The sequence below is a fragment of the Pyxicephalus adspersus genome, chromosome 11 (assembly GCF_032062135.1).
Source record: "Pyxicephalus adspersus chromosome 11, UCB_Pads_2.0, whole genome shotgun sequence".
Lineage (NCBI taxonomy): Eukaryota > Metazoa > Chordata > Amphibia > Anura > Pyxicephalidae > Pyxicephalus > Pyxicephalus adspersus.
In genome coordinates, this window is record NC_092868.1 from 55,877,225 (window position 1) to 55,892,669 (window position 15,445).

At 39.7% G+C, this 15,445-nt stretch overlaps 2 protein-coding genes across 3 annotated transcripts in view; one reads left to right on the forward strand and one right to left on the reverse strand.

Moving 5' to 3' along the window:
• TARDBP (TAR DNA binding protein) overlaps positions 1 to 4,708 on the forward strand; it is an 8,594-nt gene extending 3,886 nt beyond the window's left edge. The window contains exons 3-7 of one of the 2 annotated variants that reach the window (XM_072426962.1): positions 133 to 296; positions 382 to 522; positions 1,438 to 1,491; positions 1,848 to 2,018; positions 3,076 to 4,708. In XM_072426962.1, the coding sequence (XP_072283063.1) occupies positions 133 to 296; positions 382 to 522; positions 1,438 to 1,491; positions 1,848 to 2,018; positions 3,076 to 3,597 (1,052 nt within the window). In that variant the 3' untranslated portion in view covers positions 3,598 to 4,708. The remainder of the gene's footprint in view (positions 1 to 132; positions 297 to 381; positions 523 to 1,437; positions 1,492 to 1,847; positions 2,019 to 3,075) is intronic. The other variant, XM_072426963.1, reaches the window with a different exon arrangement.
• The window catches only part of MASP2 (MBL associated serine protease 2), a 28,363-nt gene continuing 17,626 nt past the window's right edge, over positions 4,709 to 15,445 (reverse strand). Inside the window, exons 8-11 of the mRNA XM_072426959.1 lie at positions 14,681 to 14,759; positions 13,582 to 13,713; positions 12,052 to 12,129; positions 4,709 to 10,066 (exon numbers count right to left, since the gene is read on the reverse strand). Coding sequence (XP_072283060.1) covers positions 9,300 to 10,066; positions 12,052 to 12,129; positions 13,582 to 13,713; positions 14,681 to 14,759 — 1,056 coding nt within the window. The 3' untranslated portion in view covers positions 4,709 to 9,299. The remainder of the gene's footprint in view (positions 10,067 to 12,051; positions 12,130 to 13,581; positions 13,714 to 14,680; positions 14,760 to 15,445) is intronic.

A 15,445-nucleotide genomic window follows, 5' to 3' on the forward strand; every position in this document is an offset into this window, starting at 1 on the left:
AGGTGGGTGGTGGCCCCTGTATTGTGACCCAACTTATCAGTAACTACCCAAAAACTGCCTGCTGGTGCACCCTGCTAAGTGACTGGGGAGAACACTGTTAGGACGAAGGCTGACCCTTTTATTTTATTACAGACAACAAGAGAAAAATGGACGAAGCAGACGCTTCTTCAGCTGTTAAAATAAAGCGAGCTGTTACAAAAACATCAGATCTCATTGTGTTGGGGCTTCCATGGAAAACGACAGAACAGGACCTTAAAGAATATTTCTGCACCTTTGGAGAAGTCATCATGGTGCAGGTATTTAATTTTTTATTTTCCTCTTCAGTTAGGTATTCTTACATTTTAGTGCTGCAATTGCAAGTTATATTCTCTCTTTTTTTAGGTTAAAAAAGATGCCAAAACAGGTCATTCAAAAGGTTTCGGATTCGTTCGCTTTGCAGACTATGAAACACAAGTGAAAGTTATGTCACAGCGGCATATGATAGACGGAAGATGGTGCGATTGCAAACTGCCCAATTCAAAGGTAAATTGAGAGGTTGGGTTTACACTGCCTTGGGTCTCGATGTAAACCTGTACGTTGCCTATGTAGATTGTCTCTATTGCAGTCTTGTCCAGCTTGCAAAGAACAAACACATACGAGAAGGTTTCTTAAAGTTTATTTATTGTACAGTGCTGCTGTATGTTGGCGCTATATTCATACTGTTTATTATGTGGAGCTGATTTTAGTGAATATTTTGTATGCTTTAAAATTGAAAAGGAATATTAATTATGCCTGAGCAGTACTCTCAAAGATAAATCTTTGTCTGGAGTGTTCCTAGGCACTCTTGTGTTATCAGTCTTCTAGTTATAAAGCTGCAATATGAGATCTAAGGCACTGCTGGCTGTCACTGTTAGTCTCAGGAAATTTGGAGTGAGAGTTAGTAATGTTGTCGTTCTAGCAAGAGGCTGTAATATGAGGCCATGCTCTGACTTTACCAAGTAGGCCGCCTCCACGCAGAACAAGGCATGGTAAGTCAGAATTGGGGAAAGATCAGCTGCAGGGGGACCACAGGCAATACTGGTGACCAGGCCGTTGTCCTCTGCCAGCCTTTACTTGGCCACAGCTTCCAGTGTGCAGTTTATCCTTAAAGCTGAACTCCAGGCAAACAGCTAAATAGATGAAATGCATATATTGGAGCTGTTTACTTGAAAATGAAATTTTGTTTTTCTGTCCATTCAGTCATGCAAAACCCTGTCTGGTAGGGCAGAAAAGCTGATATTTCTTGGTTTATTAATTAACACAGGTCTTGTCCCTTTCTGTGCCTGTGATCAGTAAAAGGAGAAGTAGCAGTCTGATAACTTCACTTCTGTCACTCTGCTGTCTTCACCTATAAGCATGTTTCTTGCACTGCAGAACTAATAATTAATTGGCTCCTTGTGCTGCTTCTCCCTCCCCTAGTCTGACCTTTGCTGTACTGTGGACTACGAGAGGCTGATACCAGGTCAAATTCAGGTACTTACATTTAAAAGATTTCATATTGAATACAGAGCTGTATTATTCTGTGTCTTGTATATCTGCCTGGAGTTCAGCTTGAAAGGACAGCTAGCTATGTATTTGGGCTCATTGCAGAGTATTGGAAAGTAATTTGCATGTATGAAAAAAATCTACCCTTTTAAATATTCAGTTTCCACTTCTATCAAATTTTATTCTGCTGTAAAGCTTATATCTTTTGTATAAAGTGGCTGCAAGAATTTAGCATTAGCTAATTTTATGAGCTGAGCCTTGCAACTAGTACAGGCATGTAAGTGCAATTTAAAAATTACTTACCTGTACCTTACACCTCCTTTTTTTTTCTTGCCATGTTCTAGCAAAGCCCAGATGAACCCATGCGCAGCAGAAAAGTATTTGTTGGTCGCTGTACAGAGGACATGAGTGCTGAGGAGCTTCGACAGTTCTTCTCCCAGTATGGTGAAGTTGTAGATGTGTTCATCCCCAAGCCTTTCAGAGCATTTGCTTTTGTCACATTTGCAGATGACCAGGTAAGTCACTGTACAACGTGCTGCCTTTTGTATTGGATACACAGTAACAGAAGAATAACATAGAAGCTGTAAATCTTAATATTTTAGCCAACTGTGCAACAATTTTCGTTTTTATGCTGAACTCCAGGCCTTTTAGTATTGCATTGATTAATTTACTGGCATTCATAAGAAATTAATTATCATTAAACTGTTTTTAATATAGTGCCAACATAATATGCAGGGGTGTACATTAAATAGGGGTTACAGATACAGACAGTGACACAGGGGGAGGAGAGGACCCTGCTCCGTAGAGCTTTACAGTCTAGGTGATGGAGGAAGTATCGTACAATAAGGTGAGAGGTAAACCATTATTTACACACCTTCAGCCTTTTGATGGAGGAGCAGAGAAATCAAAGCATAGGCAGCTAAGACTTCAGTTTTCACAACCTTTGTGTTGTATTTGCACAAATGTGGGTTTTGCACTCGGACTGGCTATTAAGCATTTGTCTGAGAAGAGCAGGTGGAGTTGGTGGTGGTAAAGTTCAATGTGAGATACAAGTATCACCTAGGAATGAAAATTGTAAGTATAATGAGTGAGACGTGAGTGAAAATCCTCTCCTTCTTGATAAACGTATTTTTCTACTCTGGCAGATTGTATATAGACATTGGTTTTCTTTATTGCACCCAGTCTTTCATGGCACAGTAATAAATTTTGACTTTCTATTACAATGGAACTTTCTTTCATCACCACCGGATAATCTTGTAATTTATGTCCTATGTTTGTTATGAACAGAAATCTTTCTGGGGGTGTTCCTCTTCCCTAGCCTTGGCAAAGCTAACATAGTCCTTGACTGGCACTGTGTTTGGGAAGACCTCATATAACCTGTAACCCTGATGGCCTAGGAGGCTTCAAAGCACATTTCTGATCATATCTGGCATTCATGTAGCCTCGGCTTATTGTAGTGTATATAAACGTTGGTATAGGCATTTTTTTGTAGACTGCAAAAGTTATAACAATGGCAATATTCTGACCAATTTGAGAAATCATTTACCCTTTACAAAACTTTTTCTCTCCCAGGTGGCACAATCACTGTGTGGAGAAGATCTCATCATCAAAGGAGTCAGCGTTCATGTCTCTACTGCAGAACCCAAACACAATAACAACCGAGCCCCCTTAGATAGAGGTGGCAGGTTCCCAGGGCCAAATTTTGGCAACCAGGGCTATCCCAACAATAGGCCAAACAGCAGTGGACTTGGTAACAACCAGCCGAATAACATGGGAGGTGGTGGTGGAATGAACTTTGGAGCATTTAGCATTAATCCTGCTATGATGGCTGCTGCTCAGGCAGCACTCCAAAGCAGCTGGGGTATGATGGGCATGCTGGCCAGTCAACAGAACCAGCCTGGCCCACAAGGCAACAGTCAGGGCCAGGGAAATCAGCCCAGGGACCAGTCACAGGGTTTTGGGACAGGTAGTAATTCCTACGGCTCCAACTCTGGCGCCATAGGCTGGGGTTCGCCAAATGCAGGCTCTGGTACTGGGTTCAATGGGGGCTTCGGCTCAAGCATGGATTCAAAGTCATCGGGGTGGGGTATGTAGAAATACCGGGTAGATGTGTATTGGGTGACTGGGGGTGAACAAACATTTCCTAATTTTGTGGTAAGTACAAAGTGAAATGAAGTTATGGAACGTTTCCCAAAGGTTTTCTTCAAGCGTGCAGCTGTGCCTGCTTTTCAAACGAAGATGGATGATAGCGTATTGTATGTGTGAGCTTCGAAGCTGCATGTTGAAGAAAACCAACTGGCATTACACAATGTATAACTTTATTTTTATTTTTTATTTCCATTATGTTAAATGAACTATTCAGATTATGTTCAGGACAGTCTTCCCTAATGTGTTCACTGCTTCATCAACTGATCTCTGCTCCTCACTTTTGTCTGCCTGGGACCTGTCACACACAAGCAGCTCTCTTTAATAAGCCACGCATTTTCCAGCAAGAACGCCTCCTCTGCGGCCATTCGTAAGAACGGTGGGTGAGCCATTTTTAATCCGCTACTTTATTTTCGTGGAAGTCGTGCCAGCGCTACTGAACGCACGGCTGTTTGGTGGAACCAGAAGGCTTGCTTGAACTGTGGGATTGGTGTTACCAAGGAATGAGAGGCTTGGGTATGAGCGAGAACCGAGAGCGCGTGCGCAGACCTGGTGGTGCATTATGGGAATATTTAATTTTTTTTTTTTTTTTCATGAAGTTGACTATGTGTCTCTGGATCCATTGACCTTGGTGATTGTGTGCAGAGAGCAGTGGGAGCCAGTAACGTACGAATGTTTCTTGCATTCAGAGGACTTGTCCATTTTGGAAGACTGAGGCCTTTCCTGCCTAAAAGATTATTGTTTGAAATTGGTTTGTGTTAAAAAAAAGTCCCTCCCCCCTTTACCTGATAATGTCTATTGCTGTGAATGCTGTATGAGGTGTGCATTCTTTTCTGTTCACTGACAATGTGAGTCTTTGTGAACTGCATTTGATGCTGGTGGGGTGGGTGGTGAACGCTCTGGAGTGGCATGAAATGCTCCTGTTTTTCTAGAGTGTTGGGACTGGTTTGTAAGTAATACTAAGAATGCTGTTTGCTGCAGTCACGTGTTATGTGTTTGGATGCTTTTTACAAGACTTGTCAATGTAGGTTCTTAAATAATAATAAAAAAAAAAAAATAATTGACAAAGTTGGTGTCTTCTTTATTTTACTTTGCTCTTTCCAGTGTTTTTGACATTTTTTTTCATGCAGGCTTGTGAATAAAGATGAAGGAATTTTTCAAGCATTGCTAAAGTAGATATAAACCTTGACCTATTCGGTCTGTGCTGTCACTCTGCCACATGAGCTTAAGAGGATACTGGTTTTGCCGATGGCCCTTGCATACGCATCATCCTCATAATATATTGTGGTTTCATACTTTGGCACCTTTTGGCAACCTAAACAAAACTAGGTTGGAGTAACTAACCCATTATTTAGTATGGATATTGGCTTTGGGTAACAAACATTTTAAAATAACTTGAATTTCAGGTGTGGGGCAACTGTCAAAAGAACTACACGATGTTAAAGCATGAAAACTTGGGTGATAAAAATGTATTTTGTATGAATGCAAAAAAATTTAAGTGAAGGTAGAGAGTGAGTCTTTGTTTAAGATGGCCCTGTCCAGTTCAGATTCTCCTTGCTTAATGACCAGGTTCCATTCCTGTATTCTGTTTAAGCGAGGAGCATAGTAAAGTAATACGTTTAGAGCAGGATCGTGAAACCTGGAGGACTGAAGAGATGCTGCATGGCTGTACAGTTCTTGTACAGTGTACTTGTTGGGAATGCTGGTGGTCAATAAATAGGTATGTCGTTTAACAAGGTGTACTTTCATACCATTAAGTAGCAATGGTCTGGTTTGGGACAGTGCAGTCAGTCTGTGCTATTCATTAATATTACACAGTATTTATATAGTGCCAACATATCGCGCAGCTTTTTACAAAGTCCATAGTCATGGCACTAGCTGTCCCCCAAAGAGGCTCACAACCTAATGTCCCTACCATAGTCATATGACATTACCACAGTCTTAAAGTAAGGTCAATTTTGGAAAGTGGTAGTACTCGGAGGAAGCTCATGCAAACGGGGGGAACCTGCAAACTCCATGCAGATAGTGTCCTGGCTGAGATTGGAACCTGGGACCTAGTCCTGCAAAGGCCAGAGTTTTAACCTCCGTGCTGCCCAGTTGAATAAAAATATATAGGGGCCTTCATTTGCAGTAAATGCCATTTATAAAGAAGTAGGGCAAGACTAAAATGTACATGAACACCTTTATGACTTGCAATGGAGATAATCAAGTGCATTTGCTTACATTTTTTGGCACCCAAATGATTCCCTGCATTTATTGGCACGTTACCATAAAAGATTTAATGTACTAAAATACTTGGAACAGGCCATACAAACAAGGCTTTGCTCAAGTTCTTTAGAGTTTTATGTTTGGTGAGAATTTCAAAACATTCTTTATTTTCCCACCATAGGGTCACCTAAAACAGAGGTGTCTATGTACTTGCCTCTTTTCAGATACCCACTGATGAATAAGTTGTTGCAGCAACATTAAATGTTGGACCCTAGCTTGCTGTCAACCTTTAAATGGTTCCAGCTGCAGTTGGCTACAAACTATATGATAGTAGCAAGCTTAAGCCTATCATTTTCCACATAAGTTGCTAAATTTGTTAGACCAGAAGGGAGCAAATATATTGGTTCATCCATAGGGTTTATAGAATCTGCTCTCTCCTAATCCTTTAACTTACTTCAACCTGGAAACAGCTGCCTGTCTGGCATGAAGCAAAATAAGTTAAAACTGTCTTGGACACCAAATAAAAAACCAAACTTGATGCATAAGTAAACGGTATACACCCTGCATGTAATCTTGTAACCATAACCTAACACTTCTTCCTTCATGAATGTATACATAAGATCAAAAAAGAGCTGCTGTTTACATTCACCCACTGAAAGTTATTCCACCCATGGCTGCTTATAGCCTGTAGACAGCCATTGAAGGTTACAGGTCTTTTGTGATCTTGGAAAGTTGAGATCTGAAGGGAGGGAACTTAGGTTAAGGTCATGTTGGCAGTAGATAAATTCAAGGTGTATAAAAGTACAAAAAGCTTTACTGCTATTCATGCTATGCATTTATATAAACCTAACCACTGCCCTTTAGTTTTCAATAACATAATGGGATGAAACAGAACTGCTCTTCTGTATCATTTTTTTAAAACACATCTGTCTACCCCTCTGTAATTCTTCCATAGGGAACAGATCCCAGAGATACTTGGACTTTATTCCATCTGTGCTTGGAATACTTCTAATGACTGCACATTGCCAGTTGCCTGTCTTCCATGCTAATGCTTTACCCTTATGTTCTTTGGCACAGATCTGAAAACAATGCCTGACTAGGACAGCCTTTATCTTTGTCATATTACAGGTAAAAAGGATTGAGATAATTAATAGTAACAATGCTTGGAGTATGCTTACATTAAGGCTGCATACACATATGCAAAGAATGTTGTTGAAAGGATTTTTCACAATCCTTTCCAATGACAAAAGACTGCATGTTGCATGAACAAGCGCTGTACATACAGCACCATTCTGTGGTCCTGCGTTCTCTCTCCCTTTACATCCATTACAGTTGTCCATGGATCAGCCAGGACGGTCATTCAGATGATGGACGATGAGCACCGTACACACACAAGATTCTCATCCGATATCAGCCCTGAGACAATTATCGGATGAGAACAATTGCACGTGTGTACATAGCCTTTTCTTTCCCTAATTATGTTCTTAGGCACAGATTTGAAAACAATGCCTGACTTTGGCAGCTCTTATCTTTATCCAATTAAAGGGTAAATAAAAGGACTGAAATAATAGTAACAATATTTGGAGTATGCATACAATATGGCTATGTACACAAGTTAGATGATTCTCAGCCAGTACAGGCTCCAGGACGGGAATCACATGTATGGAATCCGTCCAACATTGTCCTGGTGGATCCATGCACTACTGCAATGGGAGCGCAGCAAGGTGCCACTGGTTTGTTCTACCCCCTTCCCTTTCCATAGAACAGAATTGCTTTGTGTGTACAGCGTTCGTTCATTCATCTTTCAGTCGTTTGTCTTTGGAAAGAATTGGGAAAATTGTTTCCAACTACAAAAATCTAGCATGTGTACATATCCTAACTTTTTGTGAGGTGTTGGTAAACCATAACATTCAACTTGTAGTTGCTCTATTTTGGGTTTAATAAAAATACCAGAAGCATACCATACATTTTGAAAGCGTAAAATACGATAAAAGAAAACTTGATTGTGCCAGAAATCCAATGCTTTCCTCTGCACGTTTACTTTTGGTATACCTGCTCTGTACAGTATGAACAGCAGAACATTTTCTCTCTGTTATAGAGATGAGGAGGTGATTTGCAATCCTAAATTTCTTTACAGTTTTCTCTAGAAACTAAAAGTCTCATATTATGGAAGACATAGGAGGGATAGGTGTTCAATAGTAGTAACACTTTGGCCTAGGCCAACAACACTTCTAGTCCACGAACACACTAGACTTCTGTTCCGACCCGCTTCTGAAAAATGGAGCTGTTAAACGCCCCTGGAAGCTGCCTTTGAACATTTTCAGGGAAAAAAACTTGTTTGCAAAAGCCTGTACAAGCTTTTTATAGGTGTTTGTTCTGGCTTTTTTTCTCTTTTCAGCACACAAGACCCTAGCTTTACAAACATAAAAGCCTGCAGCAACAGCTCCTAAATGCTCATAAACACAAGTTTTTATGAGTAGTTGAATGCAAGTATATGGTGACATTTAGATGGCCAAACAACCCTAGAAGATACATAGAGCTTCTGAACAAACGCTTTTAAAATACTAAAAACCCATTTGTTTTGATTTAAACTATTTTTTACTAGACTTTTGTTAGCATTTGTTTAAAAACACAAAAGCCTGAAAATGGAAACTTATGGAAGAGGTTGGCCACCTTCCGATGTCATGGAAAATACCATGGCAGTGCTGGATAAAACTTGCAGTAATAGAGCACCAGGTGAAAAGAAGACATCCTGGATTTGTAGAAAAGCTATGTTATTAAAGAATAGACCCAAAGGTTACATTTTTTCTTTGATTTGAATGGGAGGTGGAAGTTCCTCTTTACATACATTGTGTAGCATGTTGGCTCAGTGGTTAGCACTCTGGCCTTTGCAGCACTAGGTCCCAGGTTCGAATATAAGCCAGGGCTCCGTTTGCAGGTTCTCCCTGTGTCTGTATGGGTTTCCTCCCACATTGCAAAAACATGCAGTTAGGTTAATTGGCTTCTCCCAAATATTTACCTGTAAATAGACTGTAATAAAGACATATGAATATATGGGGGGGGGGATTAGATTTTGAACCCCTTTGAGGAACAGCTGGTGACATGACTATGGGCTGTGTACACACATGCAATAATTGTGGATCCTTTCTGACAGAAGATTGCACAATGCATGAACAAGTTCTGTTCATACAGCACCATTCTGCTCTATGGAGAGGGGGAGAAGGACGGAATGGCACCCCACTGCGGTCTAGCCCCTTTAATACATGTCCAATGTTCGTGGATCCACCAGGACGGATTAATGGACAACAAGCCTGATACTTGTCCAATATCAGCCCTTAGGTGATTATCGGATGAGAATTGTCTAACGTGTACATAGCCTTAGTCCAACGGATGATAAGCTGTTTAGCAAGAAAATTCTTTTTTTATGTGGCTATGAATTATGTTTATTTGTTCTGGACAATATTTTGTATCCAGTCGAGGTAGTTGCTTACCTTTGTATAGACCCCATATTGACCTTTAACCCCACAATCTACCCCCCAGGACACAATCCCACCAATGAACCAACTTTTGTTTTTATAATTAAGGAAAACCAGTGGGCCTCCGCTGTCACCATGGCAAGAATCCTTTCCCCCATCTTCATGACCAGCACAGATCATGTTTTCGGTGACTTTAGCCTTGACCAACTTTTGACTATATGTGTGTGCACATTTCCCATGATTGATAATGTCCACCTGGACAAAGCGCAGATGTCTAGATCTAGCATTTCTTTCGGTTGCACCCCAGCCAGATACTAGCCCTGCATGGTTATCCTTTTCTGATTCACTGATCTGGTACTGATCCTCTTTGGTTGGGAGACAGATTCCGAGGATGTTTTTATTAATCGGCACTTTGTTTTTGAGTTTAATCAGAGCAATGTCATGGTTGTATGTTTCATCGTTTCTGTAACTGGGGTGGATATAGATAGCCTCTGGCACAGCCTTATAGAAGTTTGTGTCATTTCTACTGATGAATCCCATTTTTAGAGCAAGTTGGGGTAGGTCTACGCCATACAAAACATGGGCAGCTGTTATAATCCACTTATCATACAGCAGGGCTCCCGCTCCTGCATTAGAGTTTGCAGTTATCAACACTTGCCATGGGAACTCTCCCAGCTTGGCCACTTCTCCACCGAATATGCGTTGTACGGCATGTGTGGTCCTTTTTCCACAATCTAGGAGAAAAGAAAAGGATGTGTTAGAAATAAGTGAAGCTTCTGCACCCACCAGGGCTTTTTACTTTACTTAGCACAGAAAAACGATAAGCATTGGATACTTTTTTGTACAATCTGAAAAAGAAAAATGATTGTAGGTGCATGCAATCATGCACAGTTGCATCTTTTTCCAAGAGGGAAATTTGTATTTAATAAATAAGATGTCAGAGCCCAAAGTTTACTTAAAATCACAAAATAATAGGAAATTCTAAAGCTAAACTCCTAAATATATGAGAATCCATATATGTGAGATGCTTCACCTAAATCAAAGGATTTGTATTTTTGGCACCTCTGTTCTACGATTTACTTGTTACTCTACCCAAAAATGTAGGGTTTTGTATAGTCTCTTTCCCATCAAAAGTAATGAAATACAGCAACAATGACCAGAACTATGGCCAACAAACGCATCTAGAAAGCAAAGAAGGAAGAAGATGTTGGCACCTTGCAACGAAACGGGGACAGGTGAGCATAGTGGGGTTTAGTGCGGTTTTAACATATGAGACCAATTTTATAAACAGTGATGCTTTTACCTCTCTGCAAACCACAGGACATTGCCAAATTGCACAGGAAGAATACAGCCCACTCTATCTCTTTTCTCAACAATTCACATGCCTTCTATCCATATAATTAAAGAGGAAATAAACTCAAAAGTCCCCATAACAACAAAAATACACTTACCTTCAATCCCGCAGCGCAGTCCGATCCATCCGGAGGTCTCTTACATCGTGGTCCCGCGTCATCCTGGCATCCATCTTTGAGCCGGCACGCTGGGCAGCGCCATCTTCTCTTCTTCAGGTTCTTGTTCCTAGGTCAGCCGACCCAGGCGGGAGATCGGGTGACGTAGATGGGAAAAAAAACTTGCAGTCTCACTGCACATACGTAAGATCAGCAATTTTTTTTTCCTTTTTACAAAAGGGCTCCTTTTGTAAGCATGCGCAGAGGGAGCACCCAAGAGCCTACAGGGATGCGTGACGCAGGTAGATCCTAGGCGAACGAGAATTAGGGGGCAGTGCTGCACCCTTTGAACTTAAAAAGAAAAAAAAATGAATTTTTACTCTATGTAAAAGGGGTTGTCTTCCCTTTTATGTAAAGTGAAATTTCTGAGTTTAGGTACGCTTTAAGCTTCAGCTGTTTAGCTCTCTCAATGGGTCTGATTTATTAAAGTTCTCCAAGGCTGAAGAGGATACACTTTAATCAGTGAAGCTGGGTGATCCAGCAAGCCTGGAAATCAGACCCATTGTGTTTTATCAACACTGCTATCTATACTGTTTGAGTATAGACAGCAAAATATTATTATTATTAATAAACAGGATTTAAATAGCACCAACATATTATGCAGCGCTGTATAATAAATATGAAAGCATAAAAGGAGTTAAGGGCTAGTTCACACACGTGGTGAGGTTGCAGTGAAGTTACCGCTTTCTCACCTCCACCATTTGGGTCTGTAGTTTATATGCTGCATGCAGCTACACCTGTGGCCTCCTATACGTAATGAATATGGATGGTACAGGGCTGTTAACCTCTACTGTCCATCCAAACAATAACACAAATACTTAAGTTGAACTCAAATGTGGTTGGACCTTGGATGCTTTGGAACTGCTGCAAATGAAACATTTTATACAATCATTCATATTAACTTACAAAACATTTTAGTTCCTAATATATTAAATACATAAAAATATTACACTATATTCCCTTACAGAAACAGCTGCCTGGACTATACCAAATGGCCAGTAGGTGGCATGTGATTACTGTCACTTCACCTTGTTGCTTGTGGCTAGAGACTGGGATAACTTTACATGTTCCAATTAAATGCTATGTTCAGAGCACCTGCTAAAAAACTGCTTTGTGTGGTTTTATAGCTTCTATATGAAAACCAGTGTAAAAAATTCATGTGTTCACAGAAAAGTTAAACACTTTCATGTTAGTCTTTGAATTGAACATACCAGGTTCACATATTGGCAGTGTTTTTCTTTTGGTATTTAATTCCTCCCATTCTCCTTTAGCACTGCATTGATACTGCACTGAAATGAGGGAAATAAAATGAGTATTATTCATAAAAAATTTGTTGCTACAATTATTATTTTTACCAACATTACGTAGTGCTGTACAATAAATAAGGGTTGCAAATGACAGACAGATACGGACAGTTACACGGAAGGAGGAGAGGACCCTGCCCCGAAGAGCTTACAATCTAGGAGGTGGGTGAAGTATCATACAATAGGAGAGGGATATGGAATGGTGGGTGAGTAGTGAGAGTTTAGGAGACAAAAGAAGACGGGTAGTTAAGGTTGAAGCGTTGGGTTTTGACTGCTGTTTTAAATGAGCAGAAAGTAGGAGCAAGCCCCGAATAGGACGAGGAAGACCATTTCAGAGAGTCAGGGCAGCTCTAGAAAAGTCTTGGAGCCGTGCGTGTGATGAGGTTATGAGTGAGGAAGTCATTAGTAGGTCATTGGAGGAGTAAAGAGAGAGGCTGGGGGGTATTTTTCTCTCAGGTCAGAAAAGTAGGTGAGACAAGAACTGTGGAAGGATTTGAAGGCAAAGCACATGAGATGAATTTGATTCTAAGGTGAAATGGAAGCCAATGAAGAGAACTACAAAGAGAGGCAGCAGAGGAGGAGAGGTGGGAAGGATGGATGAGTCTGGCTGCAGCATTCATAAGAGATTTTAGTGGAGAGAGGAGTAGGTTACAGTAGTCCAGACCAGAGAGCTCTGAGCTCCCATTCATTAGATTAGGGGTGGTGCTGCACCCTTTTTTTTTTTTTTTTTTTTTAAAAAGGTGTTGCATAAAAAAAAAAAAAAAACAGAATTTTTACCTTACATAAAAGGATTGTCTACCCTTTTATGTAAAGTGAAATTTCTGAGTTTAGGTATGCTTTAACTCTAGAGAACATTCAAATCTGATCCTGCTGATACGTTTCATCCCTCTTATCAGATCTTAGTCATAGAGTCATCAGGGAGATGAGTGATGTATTTTTCAATAAAACATTTTAGGAGTTAGGTACACCATTTATTTCAAATAATTATATCAGCCAGGTAATGTCTCTAGGTATTTGTAGAACAACATGTCCCAGAGAGCCCTGCAAGAGTAATTGGAAATGTGCTGGAACAAGCAATTGCCTTAGCAGCCTAAAAGTAACCAGATTCCTAAACATTTACAAACCTGGCTTCCCTATTGATCAATAAAGCCACCCATCACGAATACATGTGCATTATGGAGCCAGGGGGTGCAGGGTAAACTACAATTAAGAGAAGATCAAAATTTGCAAATGACAATATTTCTACTTCTTCTTCTTCTTCTTTTGACAGTTTTAACATTTTGGACCTTCAATGTCCATTTGAACTACCAATGGGCAAATCAATTTGTCGTAATTAATGAGTTGCTGTCTCTTATAATATGATCATCATAGGATATCATAATTGTAGACATCAGTTATGGTCACGCTTGTCTGCAAAATTATCCATTTAGGTCTCACCTAGGTCATCTTTCATTACATAGAAATCTGCGCAGTTGTACTTTATTATGGCATTGTACACGGTCACATCTTTGGTGGTAACAAAGGAGACAGTCCCACTCTCTGGAATCTCTGGGGCTCCGCAGTCAACAACTATTGGGAACACAAATAAAACTGTTAGCTGGCAAGAGTGATAAACCAAAATGATAACTACAGAACGGATACATATAATCACACAAAACATTAATATTTGTAAAGTAATGCAAAAAAAAAAAAAACAGTGACCGTGTTTTTCAGCAAACACTTCACAACTGTCCTGCTTTCCAATCCCACCTATCAGCATACAAAGGAGATTCTAGGAACATAAGCCCGGCATTCTTCTGGCTTTTACCCAAATTATTAAAAGGCACATTTTAGGAAGTTACCTGAGCCAAATAATAAAAATAGTTGATTTTTTAAGGAATAAATGTTTAAGAAAAGTCTCTAAAGAACGCCAGGAACAAAAGTTTTAAATGAATGGACAAAAAAAAAAAAAAGGAGCAGCTTTTGTTAAATTTATACCCTTTAATTGGAACTATCTATCCCCTGCAGTAATTCTAATTCTCCACTAGATGTCACTAGTTTTCTGGGTTGGTTGATAGCAGAGTCCTTTACCCCATAATAATAATAATAATAATAATAAACATGATTTATATAGCACCAACATATTACGCAGCGCTGTACATTTAATAGGGATTCCCCCTAAACGTCAATGTGGTGGACTGGGCTCAAAATACAGCTCTGCAATATTCCCACACCTCAATATATGTGTGCATAATAAATGACTGACCATTCCCTGACCAATCTGTGATGTCAGAAAACTATGTTTTTTTCTGTATCTGGATGTGAAGCATGTGAATATACATGTACATGTTACATTTATCCATAGGTAAAAGTTTTATTGTTGAAATTAGCTTTATTGAAAGTTGTGGCTGTGACATTTGAAACTTGAAGCAAAAGGGAAATAAAGCTTTATATTAGATTGCACTTATGTGCAGTAACTAGCAATAACTGATCATGCATAGTTTTGATGAGCACTTTTCTTTAATAAATCCAGAAATGTAAGTAATTTAAAACTCACTTTCACATCTTGGTATTAACTTATCCCATTGTCCATTACTTCGACACACTGCAGTGAATGAGGGTACGTATCTTCCATTCTATAAAGGAAAAGCGACAGAATCAGTCCTTTTGAACTAGAGAGAGTTTTACAAGTTGGAGTTATTAGAGTCGTTCATTGTAATTACCAGATAGAAGTAACTTGCCTTTAGAAGAATATCCCTTCAGTGTTCAAGCACAGAAATGTTTTTAAGCTGGGTGGGAAGAAATTGTATGTGGGTGGTAGCCCCTGTATTGTGACCCAACTCTTCAGTAACCACCGGGTGGTGCGCCCAGCTAAAAAGGCTGGGGGAAAACTGCACTTCACTGAGAATACCATATTTTTTTACTTATGTTTCAGTTTTAGGTGAAAGTTCAGTCTATATGGCTTTAGACTATAGATATGTTATAAATACTAATCAGGTCGGTATACATTTTTTTACTGGTTATTTTTTAGGTAAATTACCAGATAATAAGCATGCAATGCTAAGCCATAATTAGAACTTAGAATATTGCATTGCATACCAAACATTCCTGTCTCTACATACAGGTTCTCAATAATTGTTGCTGGAAATAATTGTTAGTGATGTTTCCAGGAACAATATAAAGAATGTGCAGAAAGAGCAGCTTTCTTTTATGGAGAAGGGAGGACAAGTCAGAGATGCCAAGCTGTGTCCTCCCTATTAAAAAAACTCAGCAGCCTTTTCTGTTGGTTGTTTAGTGAAATGGCCAAATCACTAATTTTCTT